Source organism: Lathamus discolor, chromosome 7 (assembly GCF_037157495.1).
Source record: "Lathamus discolor isolate bLatDis1 chromosome 7, bLatDis1.hap1, whole genome shotgun sequence".
Taxonomy (NCBI): Eukaryota; Metazoa; Chordata; class Aves; order Psittaciformes; family Psittacidae; genus Lathamus; species Lathamus discolor.
In genome coordinates, this window is record NC_088890.1 from 23006738 (window position 1) to 23032661 (window position 25924).

The 25924-nt window shown below is 43.9% G+C and overlaps 1 protein-coding gene across 1 annotated transcript in view; it reads right to left on the reverse strand.

Annotated features, from left to right (window-relative positions):
* Positions 1-2390: 2390 nt before the first annotated feature.
* The window catches only part of SUSD3 (sushi domain containing 3), a 37355-nt gene continuing 13821 nt past the window's right edge, over positions 2391-25924 (reverse strand). The window contains exons 2-7 of the mRNA XM_065687245.1: positions 25509-25668; positions 21778-21854; positions 20609-20797; positions 18959-19106; positions 15906-16070; positions 2391-3035 (exon numbers count right to left, since the gene is read on the reverse strand). Of these exons, the coding sequence (XP_065543317.1) occupies positions 2816-3035; positions 15906-16070; positions 18959-19106; positions 20609-20797; positions 21778-21854; positions 25509-25668 (959 nt within the window). The 3' untranslated portion in view covers positions 2391-2815. The remainder of the gene's footprint in view (positions 3036-15905; positions 16071-18958; positions 19107-20608; positions 20798-21777; positions 21855-25508; positions 25669-25924) is intronic.

Here is a 25924-nt window from a genome sequence, read left to right on the forward strand (position 1 = left end):
GGTGCTGCTCCTCCATTATCTGCCATGTTTCCATTTTTTGAGTTTTTCCACTCTTCCATGTTCTCAGCATTCTTAAGACAGCTGTATCAGATCTTTGCTGTCCTCTGCATTGTGTCTCTCTGGCATGCCTTTAAACAGTCTCTGCTAGTGACAGCCAGCTCTCCTGCACACCATCTCAGCTTGTTTCTGCGCAAGTACTTGTTATTTTGGTATGTCAAATTTTGCCTTCTTGAAATCCATTTTCCTTATTCTATTGCTCCTCCCCCTTTTCTTAAAAATGTTATGTCACTTATTTTTGCATTCACCCAATGCCATTTTTGATTTTAACAAGTTTTCCCCTGCTGTAGTCAGAAGCAACTGTGACCCCACTCCACACCATGTTCAGACATAAAGCAGTCACTAAGACGTATATTTGAACTCCCGATGATTGTACACTTTTCCAGCAGAGAATCAGACCAATAACGTCACCTAGTATTAAAGATGGCTCTGTTATTTCCCCAAGTAGACTTCTTCCAGCTCCTTTTCCTAACTGCGGGATCACCCAGCATCCCATGCTCCATGCTCCTTCACCCTTCATTCTCCAACCACAGACATCCATTAATGAGCATTTCACCTCATGCTGAACTTCAGAGAGTGCACAGACCTTTCTTCTCATGTGTCCTCCTGGAACAAGTTATCCTTTACAATGCCAAGATCCTAGTCCTATAATTTCTTCCACAAGCACTTAGTAATTCTTGAGTTGTACTTTTCATTATGTGGAAAGTCTTTAACTCCTTTGCATTTAATTCTGATGTCCCAGCCATGTGTATAAGAGCAGCTCAAATGTTTGCCTGATTTTCTCAGCCTTTGTTCATCTCTATGCTCCTTTCACACATTTTGTTATTATTTTCACTCACCTGCAGAGTTTCACCACTGCTGCTGTTCAAGCCCTCCTCTCAAACATGACCCAGAAGTGCTTTCCTGTGGAGCCCAGCCATTCCCAGACATTCCCAGCCATCCTGCCAGAGAGCCTGACACCAGCAGTGAGGAAGAGCTGCCACTGTGCAGTCGGAGTGCATTGCTTTATTCAGAGATTTCATATCCCTGGAGATGTGAGGAAGAAATTGTTTACAATGAGGGTGGTAGAATCCTGGCACAGGTTGCCCAGAGAGGTGGTGGATGCCCCATCCCTGGAGACATTCCAGGCCAGACTGGATGTGGTTCTGTGCAACCTGATCTAGTTGAAGATGTCCCTGCTCATTGCAGGGGGATTGGACTAGATGAGCTTTGAAGATCGCTTCCAACCCAACCAAACTGTGATTCTGTGATTGTCTCAAAAACATTCTGATCCCCCTGCATCCTCCCCAGCACTGGCAGCAACCCTGAGTGTTGGGTGCCGGCAGCTGGGTACAAGCAGTAGAGCTGGTGCCAGCCCTGTATAGGGAGAAGCAAAAGCTTAACATGGGATGCAGGAACACATCTGGGTACAGAAGCTGGTTGGGTCTGGCAGGGTTCCGAAACACTGCAGGCAAAAGGCTCACAGAACAAGTATCTCCTGGTAATTGGCTAGTATTGATTTAATGAATTAAGAACTTAACTGGAACAAGTGTTGAGAATTATCTCAATTATCCTTTTCACAGCACATATTGAGAAGTGCATTGCAGGGGTACAGCCTGTTGTATAGAAGAACTGAGCTTATAGGAACAAAAAAAACCCAAACCCTTCCTTTGCTGCAGCTTCCACAGAGCTGAATTTCAAGCATGTGGTTTTAATCTCTGCTGAGCATGGCCAGGATGGAACAGGGCATTTTTAGGCCTGACAGCAAATTACAATAATTTGAATTTCAGAACTGAAACTTCAGAAGTGAAGGTCTTAATAGGATACCTGATTTACAACAAGCAGGATATACAATAAAACAGTTACTGGAGCTTGCTATAAGATCGTATTTCCATCATGACAGGAATGTGAAAATACCCATTAGACAGATGATGACAGAAGAATAAATAAGGCTTCAACTTAACACTACACTATCAATAAGATATATGTGTGTGCATACAAACAGCAGAATCAGAGCCGTATCAGTTACTTAGCTATTCAAAACGAACAAAACAAGAAAAAAACCCACCTTGTTTCCTCACACAGCAAACAGATTAATAATTGGAAAAGACGGCAGGTTTTCCCAAAACTGGATCACCCTTCAGTGCTCTCACAGGGATGCTGCAGTGATGCCCTGGACCACCTTTCCACCTGCAGGCATGCGCCGGCCATCAGTGCCCATGGCAGCACCTCCTCCATCCCACAGGCTCGTGGATCCAGAGCTGTGCCTTGGCTGCACGCTGTCACATGTGGTCTTGAAATGCAGAGCACAAGGATTCAACAAAAAGGCCTTCCTAATACCAAACAACAGGAGCTTTTACTTAAAGACAAAGTTTTATTGTAGTTCTATTATACTACTGTGTAAAAATATGAGGGATTTTTCATTCTGAAATGCTTACAAAAATCACTGGTTAAAAGAAGGTTGCAATCTTACAGATGTGTAATTATTATCAGTAACTTTGTATGAGGCAAATATACAAACTGGCTACCATTTCTCTCTGGATGTACAGAAGATTTTGATTTTGCCATGGTCACAAGACATAGCACGCAATAGAGAATGGAATGTCAGCCTCAACATTCATTTTTTTCATTTGTATCATAACTTGAAGCATTTCTATTCAATAACCATCTTGGAATATAGAAAACTTTCAAATTCATATGAATAATTCACTCTCTATGTTGTCTTTAAGGCACATATTTCTATCCAAATTTTATTTGGGTGCAAAGGAGCAGTTGTGTATCAGACAGGAGCAGGTATCTGACAGCTCAGTTTGTTAAAACTGTCCTTATGTCCATGGACTTCAACAAGAAGTATTGAGTTCACTGTCTGTACTGCAGTGTTGTGTCCTGATACAGCCTGTTTCATCAGTGTACTACTGCTCTTGGTCAATTTAGGCAGATGATTGTTGTCTTTGCAACACCCAGGAGCTATGATGTCCTGAGTCCACTCCTCCTGGAACCTGCAAGCATGAAGGAAAAGTTATTTCTGTTTCTTTGCACATCAGGCATTTTGCAAACCTGGTGCTGTAACGTAAGGACTCACTTCTCCTAGCATTAAAAATAGTTGTCAGCAGTGGAGCAAATGACTGTCTCTGTGAAAGCTGATGCAGACCTTGAGAACACTTATGATGTTGCTGTTATTTGGGGTTGGGGAAGATGCTGTTTGCTTTCCATCAAATGAATCCCCAGCTTCAATTTAATGCTATGATATTTGGATTTTTACAAACACTTGAATTCTGGGACTGGTGTAGAAGGAAAATCTGTGCTTGGTTAGCAGAGCACTGCTGGGATCACAAGAGCCAGTTGTGCTCAGCAGGATTTGAAGTGTTATTTGCAGAGCTGCCAGCGATGCTGATGCAGTGCAGTCACATCATACCTTGTGCTAACCCTTGACTGCCCAGTCTGGCTACTGCCTAGCCCTCCCAGAAGGGACTTCAGGCTGAGGGGACTGGTGGTCACTAATCCTTCCCACACCAGGAAAAGATGTCTGCCAGCAGTGGGGAGACAGGCTGCAGCCCCAAGCAGCAAACCACCCAGAGGTGGATGGTGCGGGCAGAGCAGCAGCAGCAGCCAGAGACGGCAGAATTCCTGAAAAGATGCTCAGTAAACTACACACAGGAAAACAGGATGTGGGATCAGCTTGTGCTTGCACGCTGCTCCTGGAGGCATGCTAGATACAGTGGGCTTTAAGCACATGGCTCTGTGGACCAGAAACAGGTAAGACACCTCCCTTTGGGGTTTGTGCCAGATGACTCTGGTCTGAGCGTATGGGCTTTTGTAAAACACCATTTACTCCACAGCAGTTGCCTGCACGCAGGGTAGATGCTGAGATTGCCTGCCCCACACTGACACCACTGAGCACAGCAGCCTGCACACCCTGCACAGCCAGGACAGGGTGATCTTATCCTTTTGTATGTGTAAAGCTGGTCAGGAAACAAGTTACATTCTGCAGTTATCTGCTGCAGAAAGCCAGCCAGCAGAAATGCTCATACACAAAAATTGCACATATATAGAAACCACAGGGGAATAACAGAAGATAAAACCAAATAACCAAGGTCTTGCTGTTCTGGTACTGAGTGCAGATACATCTTCTGTAAAGGAGAATGAATGTTGCTCTTCACTGGAAAGCTGTATTACAAAACTATCTGGGGCATAAGCTACAGTCAGATAGTGCAAAGGCATCTTAGAGCACCTCTGCATTTGATGCAAGAAGGCACTGTCATCTCAATATACTTATCAAGGTGGTGCTCAGATGAAAAGAATTTACCCACCTGTAATTTGGATAACAACAAACTCATCTATTTCTTAAAAAAACCCAGCCTGGTCACTTGGCACACTTTGTGTTGACCTGCACTTTTTTAACTGTGTCTTTCATTCTTGGTGCACTAAAGCCCTCAGGTATCTTTGTGCTGGACACTAGAACACCTACCTGACAACCCCCGTGCCTTGCCATCAGTGAAAAGAAGCTACATGAGGTTACACTGCAGATCTCACTGCTGAAAGAAAATCTTCTGAGACACTTGCTACTGCACATTTCTTATTTTTTAATAGTACGTTGGAAATCAGTTCCTTCTTCTTGAGGTGGTATCAATAGTCACAAATATAGGGGATATTTTTTGTTACTGTGTGTCTGGTGACTTTGTACAGGACCCTGGGGGAATCATGGAAACATTATGAAAATAATAATAGAAGCTTTATGAAAAGCACATGTTGCTGTGCACACCCCCTCTGTGCTCACTGTGATGACAATTCAGATGAGAATTCAGAAATCAGTCTTATTTAGCAGCTTGCTCTTCCACTCTTTGTGACAGGGCCCCGAGATTAAACCGCAGCTCACTTCCCCTGCCTGACTTCTCTTTGAAACACACATGTCAAAAGGTGCTGGAAGATTTTAGTCTCTGAAAGATGGCGGTGGGGAACACAGAGCACAGTGATAACAAACTACAGGAGGAAAATCCTCCATGAATAGAGAAGCTCAAGGTGGGACAACTCACAGGATGGGACAATCTACGTGAAAGCTTGAAAAGGAAAACTGCCTCTCCACTGTCCCAAGTGCCACACAATCAACCACCACATGTGTGAGGAACTCTATTAATTAACTACAATTGTATCAAACGGGTCATTTGCTCTTTGCAGCCATTTCACCAGATGCTTTATATAGAGAAGTATTAAACACCGCAGTGACAATGGGTCCTACATCTCCTCCTGCAGCTCAGGGAGCAGATGCCGGTGGCTCTCTACAATTGAAGCCTTGAAGCTGAGCAGGAGTGGCCATATCCAGCCTGCACAAACAGTTCCGCACATGCACCACAGCCTTGGGCACCAGGAGCCTGCAGTGCTGAGCTCTGCACACCTGAGCTTCCAGACCAACAGAAGCAACTTCTGACAGGGAGGCCAATCGTAAAAGCAAATGGGTGGATCTTCCAGAGGGAGTGAAGTGTTGAGTTCTCTGTGAGACCTCTGGCCTTCAAAACCACCCAAAGTGGTTTCCCCAGTGCCTCTAACAGCCTTACACTAAGTCACTGTTGTAGAAGATGTTTGGCACCTTAATTCTCCCTCTGATGATATTCTAGGTGTCCTAGTGGGTTTTTCTTGCTCTATTTACGTTTTCCATCAAGCTTTGCAGCAGCTTGTCTCTCAATAAAGGTATTTGTTCAAGTGTTGTCCACTTTCACTGTGGTAAATCAAATCTACATAGAGCCATAGAATCCAGGCTGGTTTAGGTTGGAAGCAACCTTGAAGCTCACCCAGTTCCAACCGCTGCCAAGGGCAGGGACCCCTTCCACTGGAGCAGCTTGCTCCAAGCCCCTGTGTCCAACCCGGCCTTGAACACTGCCAGGGATGGGGCAGCCACAGCTTCTCTGGGCATCCTGTGCCAGCGCCTCAGCACCCTCACAGGGAAGAACTTCTGACTAATGTCTAGGAAAGGCATCAGATCCTACAGCTTTTAAATCTTTTCTACTTAGGTGCTCAGAGGAGAAAATCAGCTGGGAAGGTGGCCTCAAGGGGGCACAGGGCAAGGTAGGAATGCAACCAAGTGTTCCATCCCGTCTTATCCATACCGCTAGACAGTCCTTGGGCTTACAGCCATGCTCCTCAGCAAGCCTGGACAGACATGAACATTTTTTCAGAGCAATATGAGTTTCTGACTTGCACCTTCCTTGCAACCCCTTACACAAGGTAGTGGAAAACTTCAACCATTATAGCCACAAAATCAAAGAGAAAAGGAAAACACATTTCATTTTATTGTGGAGGCCAAAGCTATGAGCTAATTTCACAAACCTTGCATATGTTTTTTTGGACTGACTGCAAACGCTGAGGTGCCTCTCCTAAGAGCATCTGGATTTGGAGGGTTTTTTCCAAAACCCTTTCACATGGACATTTTTGTTGTTGGATTGTCCTTACTTGCTTTTTGCCAGGTACACTTGTAAAGCATCTTGTAGTCACAAAGGGCTCTGGTACAAACATTTCAGGTACTAAAAATATCTCTGTGGGAGAACACACTCTCCTGTTTCTCTGCAGGAGAGACTTTTTTTCTTCTTGATAATATGCTGCAGCTGAAAGGAGGACTTTAAACCTACTGAGACATGGGCTTTTCCATTGGGCTCACTCCTGCAGTCAGATCAGCTACATCATAGAGAATGTTTTATAACTTGGCCTATAGCTGTGTAAAATAATTCACCTCAAAACAGTCCAAATTTTGAATGCACAACTTATTCCAAATGCTTTAACACCAGGGGGGCTGGGGGTGGGGATGGGAATTGCCAGATTTCTTTGCTGCCTTCAGATGTATTTTCAAGCTGGACTACTTTCTTTCTGGTGGTCTCTTAGCTGACAGAGGATGAAAAGGAGTTAGTCCATGGCTAAACTCAGTTCTCCCTGTGGGTGGAAAATACTGGACAATCAATTCTCCCTTGCAAAATAACAGCACTTCACTGTGTCAAGGGAGTATCTACTTCAGGACAGGTTACAGGGCTGTTATGCTGAAAAGGCTAAGAAAGTAGAGCCTTCCCTATGTGTGGCTATTTTTTACTATAATGAGGAAGCTGATGCAAAGTGAAATGAGCTCTCAGTTTTTTCTTATTACTAGTGATCTGGTTTCTCCTGGGACAGTTATCTTTCTGCACATGCTGCAGATGTATAAATATACTGTGGCTCAAACAGTGGAATGCCCAGTTTTTTCATGCTTTTGCATGCCAAAAAATGCTTTGCTCTTTGCCCTCACAATGGTTACACTAGATTGCGTGTATTTTTATTATTTCTCCTGGAGGCACGGCTAGGACTACTCAGTGGAAAACATTAGGCTGCTAATTCAGTTTGGGATCCAGGCAAGGCTTACTCCAGGCAGGGGGTTCTGAGGTCAGACTTGTCTCAACCCACCTGCACCAACCATCTACCTGGGGAACAGCTATGGCTGATCCACAGGGTGATGTACCCCAATGCCTGCATTAAGGTCACCCCACTTTTCTTTTCAACACCAGTTTCTTTAATGTTATCTCTTACTGTCATTCCCCTCTCAGACATTACCAGATTACTCACATTACTCAAACTGGCACAGAGGAAGGACAGCTGTCATTTACCTTCTCTTTATGGATATTTTGCCCTGTGCCTGTCACTGCCTGCTCAGGCACCTGACCAAGTCAAAGCTCTCACACATGGCTGAAGAAGAGGACTGTTTGCCTTGGATGGTGGTTGCCCAAGCAATTATTCCAGAGGCGGATTACTGCAGGGCCAGGTAAGATTCTTCATCGGAAGATAACTGATCCAAAAATAACATATCCTGCTCAGGAACATGCCCATCTCTAAAAACCCTCTTAAACACAGTGCAGCATTTCAAATGTCAGCTCCTGTGCAACACTGAGCAGCCCTGGTGCCCGTCTGACCACAGGCAGGTTTGGTGTGCTCTGCTGCTTTGAGGTCTTTTGCTTTGGAAGAACGATGCTAACAGTCCTGGTTTTATTCCCATGCAGAATTGGGAAGTGGTTTAAATCTTAAAATGTTAAAGGGAGAAGAATACAATTTCCTGAGTTTAGGCTTTTCTCCTGACACATACTGCATGCAGTCAGGCTGTGTGAGCTGTTCCCGATATATCCCCATGCTGACAAGCCCTGCCTCTGCCCAGCAGTCCTCCCAGGGGCTGTTTTGGAGGTTCATGCACATTGTTTTTCTCTAACTGTGTGGCCCAGAGCTGCAGCTAATCTTCCTCCCATAGCTGGCAGACCCTTTTCTTCAGCTAATCTGTGTCAAACCTCTGCATCATACAGCAACCTGCTATATCTGCTCTATGCTCTCAACTTCTGAGAAGCAACGCTGGGGAAAACACATCCCTCCCAGCGGCCCCATGCCTCGTAACTTGTCCTTCCCTGCTCAACATCAGTTAGCTCTTCAAATATTCTAAAAGAGCAAATCTGCTGTAAATGCCTACAGCGCATGTAAGACTTTCCGCCAAAAAATGATATTTTTATCCTCATTGTGATTCCTTACATCCAAATGAAAGAGGTGCCATGAACAGTGACTGCACTCTGTAGTTAACGATCCCAGGTGTGTGTAGACATATTTCTCAGCATTTTTAAGCAATTTGTTCAAGCAGCCAAGAAGACAGAATGGGGCTCATTATAATTACAGTAGCTGCCACAAAAATTCAACATTTCCCTGCAAAACTATACATTCATCACACTTGTTCCATGTTTCAAACATGAGGGGAAAAAGATCTTTTTGTGACAAATGGGTCCAGAGCTTCTTACTGTCCAACAGTTCAGCTTCTACATTATTTATAACTTGTATACATTCTGCATCCATGTTATGTCACCTTGTTTCAGCCACAATTATCTCATTGGCATACTAAGGCACTGCTTTAACAGATGTCAGGTTTTTAATCCTAAATGACTCTTTAAACCATAACAAATATCTTACCTTCTGAAAAAGTTGGCTTTTCCCTTTATTTTCTATTGGCTTACCTGATCTTTGTATCTTTGATCCTTGAAGTGGTGAATTTAAATGTTAATCTCTAGTTAATCTCTAAATATATTCCAATTAAGTCTGAAAGGCAGCATGACCTACATCCTCTTCTAGTAAAAAACTGGCTAAGATATACTTAAAATGGTCTTCAAGGGTGGAGGAATTCTAACTCTTCCAGATACTTTATATGTTACACAAAGAAGTAGCAAAACAGTTTTCTTTAAGAAAAGGAAATACTATTGTAAAAATGACTGAAATTGCCAAGCTTCCACCCACTCCCTTCTCAGACAAAAGCACCACTCATCTCTCAGCCTTCCCCTCCTAAGTGGGTTGCACAGCCACTTCCCATGGCTCTATCACAGAGAGCAACATGTACTGCAGCCCTGATAAAGCAGGGAGCAAACAATCAGCTCCCATGCTTCTTAGGACAGTTCCTCATTAGAAAAACAAAGTAGGCTTTCTGATTTGGTCACAGGTGTAGCAATGCACTGCACTAAGTCCTCCAAATGTCTGAAACATTAATACAAGAACGGAACGGATCAGAACAGAATAGGATAGGATAGATTTCAGTTGGAAGTGACCTACGATAACCATCTAGCCCAACTACCTGACCAATTCAGGGATGCCCAAAACTTACAGCACGTTATTAAGGGCATTGAGCCAATGACTCTTCACCACTGACAGGCTTGGGGTATCAACCAGCTCTCCAGAAAGCCTGTGCCAGTGTCTGAACACCCTCTCAGTAACAAAATGCTTCCTAATGTCAAGTCTGAACATTCTTTGAGGAACCTCAAAGATATTAGATATATAATATATATTATATATTATATATTATATATTATATGTTATTATAATATATATTATATATTAGATATAGATATATTCCAGCTGCTCCAGCCAATGAGCCGGCTTCAATTGGAGCTCGTCTCAGATGCCTCTATACAAACGCCCGTAGCATGGGGAACAAACAAGAGGAATTAGAGATGTGTGCACATCTACGGGGGTATGATATAATAGGCATCACAGAAACATGGTGGGATGGCTCCTATGACTGGAGTGTTGGAATGGAAGGTTACAGGCTCTTTAGAAAGGACAGGCCTGGCAGGCGGGGAGGGGGAGTTGCTCTTTATATTAGGGATAAGCTGGAGAGTATGGAACTCTGTCTGGGGGCAGGTGAGCAGTTTACAGAGAGTTTGTGGGTCAGGGTTAAAGGGAAAACAGCCGTGGGAGACATTACTGTGGGAATCTGTTACAGGCCGCCTGATCAAGGAGAACCTGTGGATGAAGCACTCTACAGACAGATAGGAAAAGCCCCACGCTCGCAGGCCCTTGTTCTCATGGGGGATTTCAACCACCCTGACATCTGTTGGAATGATGGCACTGCCCGGCACAAGCAATCCAGGAGGTTCCTCGATTGTGTGGAAGACAACTTCCTTCTGCAAGTAATAGAGGAGCCGACAAGGAGAGGTGCCATGCTTGACCTTGTGCTCACCAACAGGGAAGGGCTCGTTGAGAATGTGGTACTCCAGGGCAGCCTTGGATGCAGTGATCACGAGATGGTTGAATTCGAGATCCCCAGGACAGTGAGAAGAGTGTGTAGCAAGCTCACTGCCCTGGACTTCAAAAGAGCAGACTTTGGCCTCTTCAGGAGCCTGCTTAGTAAGGTTCCATGGCATATAGCCCTGGAGGGCAGGGGGGCCCAAGGCTGTTGGTTGATATTCAAGGATCACCTGCTACAAGCTCAGGAGTGCTGCATCCCAACTAGAAGGAAGTGCAGCAGGAGGGCCAGGAGACCTCCTTGGATGGATAGGGAGCTGCTGAGGAAAATTCAAAGGAAAAAAGAGGCTTATAAAAAATGGAAGCAAGGACAGGCAGCCTGGGAAGAGTACAGGGATGTTGTCCGGGAAGCTAGGGACCAGGTTAGGAAGGCTAAGGCCCAGTTAGAATTAAGCCTAGCCAGGGATGTTAAGGATAACAGGAAGGGATTCTACAGGTACATAGCAAACAAAAAACAGACTAGGGACAACATAGGCCCCCTGAGGAAGCTTTCGGGGGAACTGGCTACACAGGATTTGGAGAAGGCTGAGGTTCTGAATGACTTCTTTGCCTCGGTCTTCACTGGCAAAGGCTCTGACTGCACCACCCAGGTCTTAGAAGGTAGACGCAGGGACTGTGAGAATGAAGACCTTGGGCCCACTGTAGGAGAGGATCTGGTTCGAGACCATCTTCAAAATCTGAACGTGCACAAGTCCGTGGGACCTGATGGAATCCATCCGCGGGTCCTGAAGGAGCTGGCGAATGAAGTTGCTAAGCCACTGGCCATCGTATTTGAAAAATCATGGCAGTCAGGTGAAGTTCCAGACGACTGGAAAAAGGGAAATATAACCCCCATTTTCAAGAAGGGGAAAATGGAAGACCCGGGGAATTACAGACCAGTCAGTCTCACCTCTGTGCCTGGTAAAATCTTGGAGCACATTCTCCTGGAAAGCATGCTAAGGCACATGCAAAACAACAAGGTGCTTGGTGACAGCCAGCATGGCTTCACTAAGGGGAAATCCTGCCTGACCAATCTGATGGCCTTCTATGATGGGGCTACAGAATTGATGGATAAGGGTAAAGCAGTTGATGTCATCTACCTGGACTTGTGCAAAGCGTTGGACACTGTCCCACACGACATCCTTCTCTCTAAATTGGAGAGATATCAATTTGATGGATGGACCACTCGGTGGATAAAGAACTGGCTGGATGGTCGCACACAAAGAGTTGTGGTAAATGGCTCGATGTCCGTCTGGAGACCAGTAACGAGTGGTGTCCCTCAGGGATCGGTGTTGGGACCGGTCTTGTTTAACATCTTCATTGCTGACACGGACAGTGGGATTGAGTGCGCCCTCAGCAAGTTTGCCGATGACACCAAGCTGTGTGGTCCGGTTGATATGCTGGAGGGAAGGGATGCCATCCAGAGGGACCTCGACATGCTTGTGAAGTGGGCTGATGCCAACCTTATGAAGTTCAACCACGACAAGTGCAAGGTCCTACACCTGGGTCGGAGCAATCCCAGGCACAGCTACAGACTGGGCAAAGAAGAGATTCAGAGCGGCCCTGCAGAGAAGGACTTGGGGGTGCTGGTCGATGAGAAAATGAACATGAGCCGGCTGCAGTGTGCGCTCGCAGCCCAGAAAGCCAACCGTATCCTGGGCTGCATCAAAAGGAGCGTGACCAGCAGGGCGAAGGAGGTGATCCTGCCCCTCTACTCTGCTCTTGTGAGACCTCACCTGGAGCACTGTGTGCAGTTCTGGTGTCCTCAACACAAAAAGGACATGGAACTGTTGGAACAAGTCTAGAGGAGGGCCATGAGGATGATCAGGGGACTGGAGCACCTCCCGTATGAAGACAGGCTGAGGAAGTTGGGGCTGTTCAGCCTGGAGAAGAGAAGGCTGCGTGGGGACCTCAGAGCAGCCTTCCAGTATCTGAAGGGGGCCTATAGGGACGCTGGAGATGGACTCTTAGTCAGGGACTGTAGTGACAGGACAAGGGGTAACGGGTTAAAACTTAAACAGGGGAAGTTTAAATTGGATATAAAGAGGAAATTCTTTCCTGTTAGGGTGGTGAGACACTGGAATTGGTTGCCCAGGGAGGTTGTGAGTGCTCCATCCCTGGCAGTGTTCAAGGCCAGGTTGGATGAAGCCTTGTGTGGGATGGTTTAGTGTGAGGTGTCACTGTCCATTACAGGGGGGTTTGAACTGGATGATCTTGAGGTCCTTTCCAACCCTAACTATTCTATGATTCTATGATTCTATAACCTTGGTTAAATTATCGGTTGGATTGTTTGCGACCATGGACACACACTTTGGTTCACATACACACAGCAATATACAGAATCTTTCCTTTGGATTCCCTCAGGTTTGCTGCTTTTTCCCAACCACATCACATGCCTTTATTTCCTCAGACAATCAATACTAAAACAGTTCCACCACTATAGCAACACTCCCACAGCTAGAGATTTCTTCCAAGTACAGGCTGCCAACACATCCACTTCACCTTAAACAGGGAAAGGTACCGCAGAAGTAACCCAGGTAGTGGATGTGTCCTTCCCACACTCATCTTCCCAGCATAAGCCAGGGATTTGCCTATACTGTCCTGCTGCTCCTAGTAAGCTGGATGAGCACAGGATGAAGAAACTTAGCCTAATTTGCTACACACAAACAATAAGCCTCGCAAGTGAAACACAAAGCTGACAGATCATTTGTTGTCTTCAAGAGTTGGCATGAAATAGGTTAGCAGCATTCCCACATCATCCTGAGCATATATCGACTTAACAGAATTAAGCAGTAGAAATTCAACATCTTTTACTACCCTTGATTAAATAGATCTTACTTGAGTGAAGAAAAGAAAGAAGGTACAAACTGATGAAGGGTCACCCCCATTCCTAGAGCAATTTCAAGACAGTCATATTCAGTCTGCCACAGTTTCAGTGCCATTCCCACTTCTGATTAGAAGCAGCACTTGTTCTCCATGTGCAAAATGGCTCTGGGGTGCAGAGACTAATAATACACCTGCTCTCCCAGTGGAATTTTGCTCTGGGTAGTGATTAGCCAGGATCACATCCCCTCTGCATGGTGGAAATAAAGTAGACCTTGATTAACAGCAGCCCTCACCCATCAGGAGGTGGGTAGGGGCACCAGTATTTAACACATCAGGGGTATTGTTCCCACTGAAGTTTATACATTCTAAAGAAATAATAAACTTGTTGATTTTGGGCCTGACTGGAGCTGCTTATCCAGAGGAATTGCATATTCCCTGCTACTTGCAGTTAAGAAAAGGTGTACAGAAGTTTGTAAACATAACACAGCAGCTTCAGCTCTGTGGAGCGGTGCAGATAAGAGCCACTTGTCTAGTATCTTATTACAGATCAGAGCTTGAGGCTCCAGCAGAGCACTAACCTCTGTTTATAGTCCTTTATAGCCCTTTTATCTATGTTGTTTTAAAAGCAGATTACACTTACACAAAACATTTTAACATTGTAGCAGATTGAAATTACCCTAAACTAAAAACTGCATCCTGCGTCTTCTAAAAGCTGTTAAAGTTGTAAACTGTGTTTAATGAGCTGGACACATCTTTCTGCAATCACCCAAAGCTAGGAATTGATTAAGAAGCCATCAGGCTTGTGTGCAAGTGCTTCATTAGAATATAATTCTCAGCTGCACTGTGACATGGAAGTAGATTTAAAATCTGCATAAAATCGTTTTCTGCAGGCAACTGCTAGAAATCACAAATACTGCTGTATTTACATAAAAGCTGTATAAGTGAGTAGTGAATTAAAAGCAAACAAGGACTGCAAACAAGGATATTGTCATATGTGATGGCAAAGTAGAACCCAAGGTATATAGAAGACACAGTGACTGTGTTTATAGGAATGATGATAGCAAAACAGCAATTAGAATTTCATATTTATGCAGAGAAGGACTTAGGGGTGTTAGTCAATGAGAAACTTAACATGAGCCGGCTTCAGTATGCACTTAAGCCCAGAAAACACCTGTGTCCTGGGCTGCATCAAAAGGAGCATGACCAGCAGGTTGAAGGAGGTGATCCTGCCCCTCTACTCTGCTCTTGTGAGACCTCACCTGGAGCATTGTGTGCAGTTCTGGTGTCCTCAGCATAAGAAGGACATGGAAATGTTGGAACAAGTCCAGTGGAGGCCACGAGGATGATCAGGGGCTGGAGCACCTCCCATATGAAGACAGACTGAGAACACTGGGGCTGGAGAAGAGAAGCTGTTTGGAGACCTCATAGCAGCTTCCAGTGTCTGAAGGGGGCTACAAAGATGCCGGGGAGAGGCTCTTCATCAGGGATTGTATTGATAGGACAAGGGGCAACAGGTTTAAACTTAAGCAGGGGGAGTTCAGTTAGATATAAGGAAGAAGTTCTTTACTGTGAGGGTGGTGAGGCACTGGCACAGGTTGCCCAAAGAAGTTGTGAATGCTCCATCCCTGGCATTGTTCAAGGCCAGGTTGAACAGAGCCTTGGGCAACATGGCCTAGGGTGAGGCGTCCCTGCCCATGGCCAGAAGGAGTGGAAGTGGATGATCTTAAGGTCTTTTCCAACTCAAACCATTCTATGATTTATTCATTTTTCTTGATTTTTTTGTTGGCAACAACACAGCCAGAATAACACACTGGGATACCTTGAGAGGTGATTTTGGACTGACCCAAAAATGCCTGCATCAGCCACCATCAATGCACACTTCATCTCAGCATGGACATTTCCCAGGAATCCCCCAGGGGCTGGTTTGGTCTCCCTCACTGGGGACACTCACACTGCCTCAGAGGTGAGGATCCTGCTGTGCTTGCCCTGCACACCCTGGTACCAAAATGGGGTTGCTCAAAGGGAGCTCTCGCGGTCACCAAGTGATAAAGGGTAATACCCAGTGCTCACCTTGAGCCTAGTACAGCCCAAAGTGTCCCGGGCTGCCTCCTCCCCTAAGGCTCATAGGGGAGCTGACACTTCAATACCACTAAACCACACAGAGCGGTGACTTTCCTGATGGAGTTTAGCATCAGTTTAACAAAGCCGATTAAAACCTTCTCCCTATTTAATCTAGTACAACCTTCCCTGCAGAGCAGGTTTCACCAAGAACTACTGGGGATAAATGGAAGAAGCTTTAAGAAAGGAGGTCAGGCTCAGCTTCTCTGTTGTCTTGCCTTTCAGCAACATTAATGCCCCACAAGACAGGTAAGTTTAAGAGCAAGACCTGACAATTCCTTGGCATCAGCTGCTCTCTCAGGGCATCCTTTTAAAGTACATTTTCAAGGTATCTTCTTCCTAAAATATGTTCAACAAACTAATTCAAACCCACTGTATTTTAGTAGCCTTACCTGTAGAAGCCTTGGTTATCATATGCCATTTTAGCCATATCATCAAATACGGATTTATTCCTGAGTTTCTTATTGTTGTTATTGTTTCTTCCCTTAAACCCAAAGTAAGCAGCTTGCATGTGCTCTAGTTCTTCGGCTCTGAGCTGGTACCACAGCTGCATATCTCTGTGAATAAAGCAAGGGATACAATACATTACTGTGATAAAACAGCTGTATCTCTGAGCTTTTATCTGACCACACCCCTGACTCCCTAGACTTTAAATCTAAATCTGTGTTTACTGAAGACTGCACTAAAACACATAGCTGAACTTCAGCTGCAAGGCAAATTTCCAGTGACTTACATAGCTGCTTAAATACCTTAAGGTGGTGGTGGTGGTGGTGTGTTCTTAAATAGCAGCAATTTTATTCTGTACAATAGTGGTATTTTAAGTATTATCAACCGCTCCTCAAAAAAGCCCCATACAAATAAACCAAATAAAGCACCTGTGGACAGTTCAAGGACAAAACCCCAATAATGATGTCAATTTGATTCAGTGGATTTTGAGACTACAGCTAATAGCGAAAGCCACCTGAGGTGTGATGTTGTGTCAGTTTTCTCAGGGACCCTCATCGGCGACACTTGTCAGGGCAGATCCTGTGTATGTGAAAAGACCTCAGCGCATCCCCACTTTATGGAACAAATTATTTCAGAATTAAAAAACAATAAGTCTTTTCTGGGATGTTTTGCAGATCTGCTGTTGCTGAGGTTCAAATCACCAGGCAGGTTGAAAAAATTAATTGACTTAAAAATGGTAATGTTGCCTTTGTGAAGAGCAGGGCTTATTCGATTTCCTTTTGGAAGCACTCAAGGTGCTTTTCATGCCGCTCTCTATGGTTTGGGGTGAGGGTTGAATCACTATTTCTTTTCTTGTTTGTAAAAGAAGTCTAAGATTCCCGCAGTCACAGACACACAAGCTGATGGGACAAGATTAAAAAATTGTGAGAGATGTTGATGCTGACTTTGGTGTCATTTCTGTCCTCTCAGGATGCAATCCTACTTCTACCAAAGAAAGTAGTGGCTATGCTCATTCAGTGGAACAAGGTCTGTGAGGAGGCTAAATTATGTGAGGATTTTCAGTATCCTTTGTCCTTCTCTCCAAATGCAAGGATAAAACATAAGATAGCACTTTAAAGATCATCAAACAGGTACCTTGAAAGAGTTTGTAGGCAGAGGTGATCTCTTCTCGTTAGACAAACAAAAAGGTAGACAAAGAGCCAAAGAAAAGTAGGCAGGCAGACTTCAAAGGTAAAAGCAAGGTGAGGACATCCTCCCTACTCCATGGGTACAGACTACCTTTTCTTTCAGAGATGGTCTAAGAGACACTTATTTAACTAATGCCCTACCAAATATTCTCATTTTGCATTAAGTTACCAAGCCTGCAGCTTCTTTTCAGATTTATGTTTTGTGCATCCAATCCACATTTTCCACCTACATCAACAAAAGAGATGCTACCACCACATCTGGTATGTCGCAGATCGAGCATATTACACACAGGGATGCGTTACTCCTTCTCACATGACATGGACAGTTTCTACATCATCTCAGGTGCTTTCTACATCAAGACCAAGCCACACAATGTCTACAGTGCCCAGAGCACCCCTCCAGCAACAGGGCTTGGGGACAGGCCGTGTTGGAGCAGTTCCTTCATGGGACAGTGAAGGGAGGACAGACAGCAGAAGAGAATGGAGAAGCTGCCAGCAAAGGGAATAGCATTAAGCCTGATGACAGAACCATGTCAAAATGCCTCATGTGAAGAGCTTTTCTTTCATATGAGAAAAATATCACGTTATCAAAGTCATGTGAATGGCTGAGAAAACTTCATTTAAAAGAAATGAACAGCAAGGACTTTGATATGAACAGTCTTATCAAAAAGTGGCAATTGCAAAAATGCCGATCAACCTTTCCATTTTAAAAGTTATTTCATGCTACCTAGTATCATGAATGACACCAAAGACTTTTTTTTTTTTTTTGTCTCACAAAATCCTTTCAAGGGAAAATCTGTATCTACAGTCAAATTTCAATATGACAGAATTTCCCCCCTTAGCTGGTTCCCTCACAGCTCTAGATAAAACACAGCTCAGAGCAGAGACCTTCACTGTGTCCTCCCTGATCTCCCTCTACTCCACTGCTACTCTGCCTTACTCCAAACACTTCTTGGAAGCAAGAAGAGGTAGAGGGCTGGAACTACATGATCTTAAGGTCCTTTCCAACCCTAACCATTCTATGGATCTATGAAAATCAGAGTTCAGCTTACTATGGGCACCACAGGACAGCTGCGGCCACCTCCACGAGCCAAATGCAGACATGGGGACAACAAGAGGGAAAAGTGACAGGAAAATCAAAAAGAGGCACTCATGGAAAGCATCCTGCAGCAGGTCACTTTGGATGGATGCTCACATGAGCAACACTGGCTCGGCTTTAGCGTATAGCCAGATGTGGTCGTGCAGCCACACTTCACACTGAGTTTTTATAATGACTGAACTGGTAAAATCTACTTCCTCCTGTGCCTGTTTCTAATCCTGTACTTCAAGCCAGAAGACAAAATCCTGTCTCCTTCCGCACAATGTTGTGACAGCTTTGCAGGCAGTGAGGACTTGATGGTTTCAACATGGGTAGATTAATTTTCCCAGCAGCGTTCAAGAAAAGCAAAAGAAAAAGAGAAAGAGAGAGAAGAACGGAAAACACAGCCAAGGTTAAATAATTCAAGGAGAGAAAGACTGGGCCAGCAAATAAAAATTGTATGTTCAGCTTTTGCATAATCCTGGATAAATCCAGATCTGCCCAGGCCCACTGAGGTTATCTGATATTAACGGACCTATAACGGTGCCTAAATATGCTTGAATTCCAAGTCTTTCTATGCCTAATGCTTGACCTACAAATTCAGGATTTTAAGTAATTAACATCATTACAGTGTTGCAAACATCAAGTCCTTTGAAGCTCTCTGCTATCACAGCAGTGGGATCCATCTGATATACAGTCTTACCCTGGCTTTAAAAATCTTTTCTTGACATACCTTTGAGTCCTCCTCCTTTCACTTTTCTTCACACACTTGATAAGACAACAAGTTAAAAAAGCCATGGACATCAGCAGAATGACGGCACAGCTCACGATGGACGCAATCACTGCAACCTTAAATCCAAAACTCTCATATTTTGATATGGCTGCAGCAAAGCAAACACAGAAGCATGTTTCTGAGGTCAAGCCATGAATTCATCATTCACATTTACATTAAACCATCCTGAAACCTACCTGCTTCCCACTTTTGCTAATAGTAGCTCAGCGAGGACTTTCACGTTAGACTGTGCCAAGATACCAGCCTACCTTGGCTTCGGCTTAGAGCTATGCAAGCCTCCAGTTAGGGTATTTAAAAATCTCTATTTTATAAGCTACTAATGAATTGTTCACAAGTATTTAATCACTGTAGTTAATTAAACACAATGCCTTGAGTGCTGCAGTAGCTAAAAAGCACAACTTTGTCAGCATCTCAAATGCAGTTGAGCTAGCAGACTTATAAGCAATTGTTAACAAGGACTGGAGCTGCAAAACCAAATACTGAGAAGGGGAAATGTGTTTAAAGAACTGTCATTTAGAGCAGGGACAGTTCCATGTAGTTGCATTCTACCTTGCAGGCAGTGAACAACAGCTCTTCCTCTGTTTCGGGAAGAATGCAGGATGGAAGAAGGGACAACATCTGCAGGGCTGAGTGTTCACAGTGATCTGATGCTGGAAGTGAGTTATCCAGACAAAAGGAGGAGTGGGAATGTGGTGTGGCGTAGCTAAAGGAGATCTCTGCCAACTCATTTGGAGCACTAAGCAGGTCTTGCTTCGTAACTCCTGTAGTTCTTCCAACACCACAATGATCAGCACCAGAAATGGTTCAGCTGAGCTCCACACAAAGCATTATATTGCTGCAGCCTCTGGAGGGAAGGATTTCTCTCATTTTTCTTTAATGGAATCTCTCAAATAAGACACAAGAATAGCTGAGTTTGAGGGGAAGCACAAAGTGTCTATAGGAGCCATCCATCTACTTGTGATTTAAAATATCCGACAGACTGAGATTCTCAAAGCTAAGAGGTACCATGTTTTGCTTGTGCCTAGTCAAATTACTGATTAGTAATAACTAAATTAATGTATTAAATAAGAAGGAACGCAGCATGAAAAGTAGTTAATCCTGATGCCATTCAAACATGGTTTGTCAATGTGGTAACTTTCCGAGGCAGCTGCCCGCAGGCAACACCCTGGAATTGTTCAAGAAGTATCACTGCATTTCTTTTGCAGCAAAAATATCTTCAGGAAAGAAAGCCAGGAGATTAGAGGGTTTGCAAATATGTTTGCACATTAGCTGCTCATAGCTACACATTTCCTAAAGAATGGTACAGCTTGTAGCTACAGAGCCACAGCTACTCTGGGTGCAGCACTGCAGGACCTGGTGACATGAGATCAGGCACAAATCCAACTGAGTCTTTTCTGCGTCCTGGTAGTGAATTACATCAGCACACATATGGAGCACAATTACAGTCAGTGAGGGCAACTTTGAAGGAAACTGAATTTGTCTTTTTCTTTGCCCAGATGTCTAGAATTAATTCTAATGCAGGAGACAGGCAGGGCAAAATAAACACAATGCAGCCTAAAGGGGTTGGGAATGGTTTGGAAAGAGCCTTACGCTGGCAGGAGGGCACTCCGGCTGTCCACTGGGTACCATTCCCTTTCCAAACACAGGTGATGAAGCCAGGTCCCTCCAGCTGGTACTCAGCAGAGCACTGGAACGTTATTACAGTCCCCACAGCCGTGCCGTTGCCATGAAGGATGTTTAGCGTGCCGAGCTGGGGAGGGAAGATGTGGCTGCACTGCCCTGCAGAACAAAACCAAAGTGAGACAATGCAGTGGCAGAGCCACTTCAGTTTTATTGCTATCAGACTGTAAATCTGTCTGAGTTAATGGTCAAAACAAATAACAGACCTCGGGGAGGGTGATGCTGAGGGCTCTGCCAAGCACAAGCCCAAGGCCAAACCCCCTTCGGTGCTATTCAGCAGTTCCCCTACTCTGACCCGTGGCACAAAGCGGGGTTTTACTTGTATTGCAACGTCATCTGCTTAGGCTGGTCCACATTAAACTATTAAAAAGTCATTCTGGGAGTGGTGTGGTCTCCTATGGATTCCTGTCTTGTTGGACAGTGTATGTTCAATTAAGTACTCAGGCTGGCATCTTCCATACTGGAAGCATTCATAACACATCTTCCCCCTTGCCAACTTTGCAAGCTCTGATGGACTGATCACATATTTCAGGACGTCAGTCTACTTGGTAGCACCTTTTCCTGATCCTATGGGAACTTCCTGTCTTTCAAGAGACTACACCTCTGTCTTGGCTGAAATGAGCCAGTGGATTCAAAAGCCACACAGAGGGGACAGAAACATAGACATACAGCAGAACTACATTCAACTTACCTCCATTTTCAATGACAAACTGTGCTTTATAGTGTATCAGGCATTTTTTGTGCATTTTTGTTCATTCAGCTTTTCTCTTTTTTTGTTTCTTTGTTGTTCATACTGCTGCCCTTTGAGCCATGGAGCTCTTCTCCTCCTGGCCACCTAATGCCAGCCACTAACTTTATACAATGAGTTTGACTGTCACAACATTCCTTGTTTCACACTCATTTTAAACACAGATTTGAACATCCAATATCCAGATATACTTCAAAACCAACAATACAGGGTCTGCTTTTGCACACGAATAGTGACATGATCTGGAAACTGTTCCACGGAATATTTTCTTTTTTTTTCTACATTCACTGAATACCAGCACTGCTTCTGCATCAGAGCCCAGGTTCCCTACCTTGCACTGGATTTCCAGATGACTTCAGCAGACTGAGAGGCAGCTGCGTTGCAGTTGCATGACCAGAATTGCAAACACTATGATGATACACAAAAGATTAAAGGGGGAAAAGATGATTCCCACACTTATAAGCAAGACGAAATGTAAATTTTTAAGAGCCTTCTTGAGAATATCTTGACAGAACCACATATTGATTGCAAATGTATTTTATTTTTAATACTAAATCTCCCCCTGGTCATTCATTATTATTAAGCTGCTGCAAACAAACCACAGCAGACATGCTGATTACTCATCTTCAATCTACTCTCTTAAAACCTCCAACCTGCTGGAAAACAAACACAAAGAAATCTCAGCAAAGGAACAAGCAAAACCCACAGTGACAATATCTGGTCTAATCTACTAAGTAAATATGTACTGAGGTCTAGTTTTTAAAACGATGCCTGGTTTAATTCCAGGTAGATTATTTCCGTTTGTTTTGCCACTTCTTTCAGTCTCTTTTTATGGCAGCAATTTGCCTCAATGACAGCAAATATTTTCTAGAGGGTCATTTCACTTCATTTCTTGCCCTTCCCTCCAACATCCTGATACTGGCACACATGGGATGTGTGCATGGGACAATCTCCTCTTCACTCCAGATGAGCATTACAAGTTAGAGCTTTTCTTTTTACTTTAACGACTCAGAGACTTCCCATGAAAAAACATATTTCTAAGATGTAAAGTATCTACCTTTTTGCATTTTACACTTTCAAGGCCGTATTTAGATACCAGATCACATAGAGTTCACCTTGGTGACACTTGTAGCTGCACCAGATGCAGAAGGTAAGTCAGGGCTAAATGTGATTCAAAGCCCATCTGCTTAGCCATCATAGTAGCCCTCATTAGACACTTGCAGTAGACTTGCCAGTTTACCTGGACTCATTATTCAGCCTCTGCTTTCCAAAGAAATGCTCATTTGGAACTGGATCCTTTATTTCAAGACATATTTCCTCTAATCTAGCATTGACCATCCTGAGTAATAGGTGCAGCTGTAGTTGGTTCAGGTCCTCTTGACCCTTTCCTGCACTGTCCTTGCCCATGACAGTGTATGCTGAGTGATTAAAATCTCTGAATGTCAGTGCCCTTGTCAGCATTATTCCTCAGCTGTGGATTCTAATATATTTTTCTTCACTTCAGCACTGCAAAGATTTCCGAGTCAATGTCCCATGAAACCATGGATATTTCCTTGCTTGGACCAAGGCTGTAACAGCACTATGTCATCCCCAGAGGATCGTTCCCATATGAATGTAATTGGGGCAGGACCCCCAGAGGTTCTCATTAATGACAGCTAATGAGCTTTTGAAAGCTTCTATACCTGGCTCTACACAGATGATGAGCTGAAAGTTCATCAACTGCATATTATGTACCTGCCTTTGGCCAGAGTAGAAATATCATTTATTCTTCCTCTTCACACTAACGTCAAAACATTAACCTTGTCACTATTTTTTGCACTTTACAAATACTTTTATTGCCATGCATAAATGGATGTTTGCTGGTTTGACTTTGTGAATTTCAGCCAAGTTCAGATTTGATATCACTGGATAAAATTTGCCGTTATTTTCATCAGTGATAGTCTTCTAATAATTCATTTGTAAAATGTCTCCTGTAAGCTCTAGCTTCCTTTGCCATTAACTGTCCATAAAGTTTTTGTGGTTACTTGCTGCATTCACTTTTCTGCTAGGTTAATTTTACCCTTCCACCTCCAGAAAATCATTGTTTAGGTAAGCTTCTGCCTTCATATTGGAGCAGATGTTCCAGACAGACGTTGCTCAGTAGTGCTTACCCCAGCCAAGGGCTTTCTCAGTCTCATGTTCTGCCAGGGAGGACGAGAAGCCAGGAGGAAGCAGAGACAGGACACCTGACCCAAACTAGCCAAAGGGATATTCCATACCACAGAATGTCATGCCCAGTATAGAAACCGGGGGCAGTTACCCAGAAGGCTAAGACTGCTGCTCAGATTGGGCTGGGTAGTGGTCAGTGGATGGTGAGCTCTCCCCTTGTTATTTCCCTTATCATTATTATTATTGGTTGTAGCAGTAGTGGTTTGTGTTATACCTTAGTTACTGGACTGCTCTTATCTCAACCTGTGGGAGTTACATTCTTTCCATTCTCCTCCCCATCCCTCCTGTGGAGGGGGGGGTGGGGGCGTGGGGAGAAGAAGAGGGGAAGTGAGTGAGCGGTTGCATGGTTCTGAGTTACCAGCTGGGCTTAAACCACAACAGTCCTTGCTTAAACCATGACAACTCTTCAGGCATGTTTACCTAACTATATCTTCTACAATCAAGAATTTCATTGTTGTTTTTTTCAGTACAGTATGTTTCTGGTATTGGTGTCAGCTGAGGCTGGTGGTGGAAGTTGCATTGCCTCCGGAAGTAAAACACAAATACTGCATTTGTGCTGACTGGATTTATACCTTGATTTGTATTTCTTTTCTAAACATCCAGAAAACATCATGTTCAGGTCTTGGTTTGCAGGAACTGTTAGCACCCAGAAATGTAAAACTGAATAAACCCCCTAATTATTGCTTACAGAGCTTTTGCAATATCTACATCTCAAACCCCATCAATTCATGCCTCACAGCCAGCACCTAAAGCTAGGAGGAATGCTTGAAGACTTAAAAGCCTACCAGCCATTTCTATGTAGTTTGTAATAACCACAAAAACTCATGATGTGTTGTTCAGTTTTGATTAGCTTCATGGCATTGTTTCTAGGCTTGATAGGTGTCTCCAGCACCCAGTTCCCATTACTCCTCATTGTTGTTCTCCACCCCCAGGCTCATGTTCTGCTTACGCTTCCAGATAGTGGCTATTACTCCCAAATACAAGAAGAAAACTCCCTTGCTGATACATCCCTGTGAACCAAAGGCTGGAAATATGCTTTGGGTTTGTTTTTTTTTTAACTTATTTTGAAGTCCAACAGCAGCTGTGAGGACTCACCCTTGTTTAGTTTACCCACTGAAAAGGATTAACAAACCACCCTGTCCCCTCTGCTCAGCATTGTCAACGTAAAGCATCCACTCTGGTGAACCAAGATGGCCCTCAGCCATCAGCTGCCCAAGTCACTTCAAGTTCCTGCAGCTACCTCTGCAGCTTCTGGTAAAGCAAGAGGTGATTTATACAAATGCATTTCTTAGCTTGGCTTCACACTGAAATGCTATCCAGCGTTCAAAAAGTATCTGAATCTGCTGTTACTGTCTGCCAGCTGAGAAGAAAGGGATTGGCTATAGTAAGTGAACAGATTATTTCATATGAAAAATAACTGTCCTCAAGGTGAAGAAACTAAAATGCAGCATACTCCATAAATTCTTAATTCATCCAATCCTCTGGGTTCAGAAATAGACACATACATAATTTCCAGGCATTGAGAAATAAAATAGTAATGCAGGAATTCAGGCAAAATAATCTGAAATATCTCTTCTCATGTACAGCCAGGATTATCAGTATTGCAAAATCAATTTGTCAGAAAGAGTTACCATATGGTTTCATTGTCAGAAAGCTGTGGATTTGTATTTTGCTGATAAGAAAACAGAAATGAAAGAGCAACCGAGACATGTTTGCCCATTAAACATTTCCTGTGCACCTTCCACAGGGAAACATAAACTAAAAAAAATCAAATGCACCACGTAAGTATATACTAAAACGCTCTAAACCACAGAAATAATTACCTGAAAGCATGTTATCAAGATTGCCACTCACAGGTTTTGCAGAAAGGGAGCAATCCATGACTTTGCGTCATTATTCCCATACACACATAACTCAAGTCTTTGTGTTGCTTCTTGTTGACTATTTAATGCAACTAAAATATGCTGGAATAACCAGATGCCAGGAAGATGCAGAACATCAGGTTCTATAAACCCTGCAGGAAATAAACATGCTGATATTATTTCTGCAAGTCTCCCTGCCTACAGAAGCATGCCTTCAAAATTAGTTTCCCTGAAGTCACAGGCATAATACTGACCACCTGCAGCAGCCCCACAGAAGGGCTCTTGGAAGAGCTTGCCGTGTCAAAAAACCAAAAGTAAAGCAGCTAGAAGTGAAATGTGAACTATGAAAGAAAGCAGAAGTAGTAAAGCATCTTGTGTGGGTGAAACCACCAGGCCCTGGCATCGGTC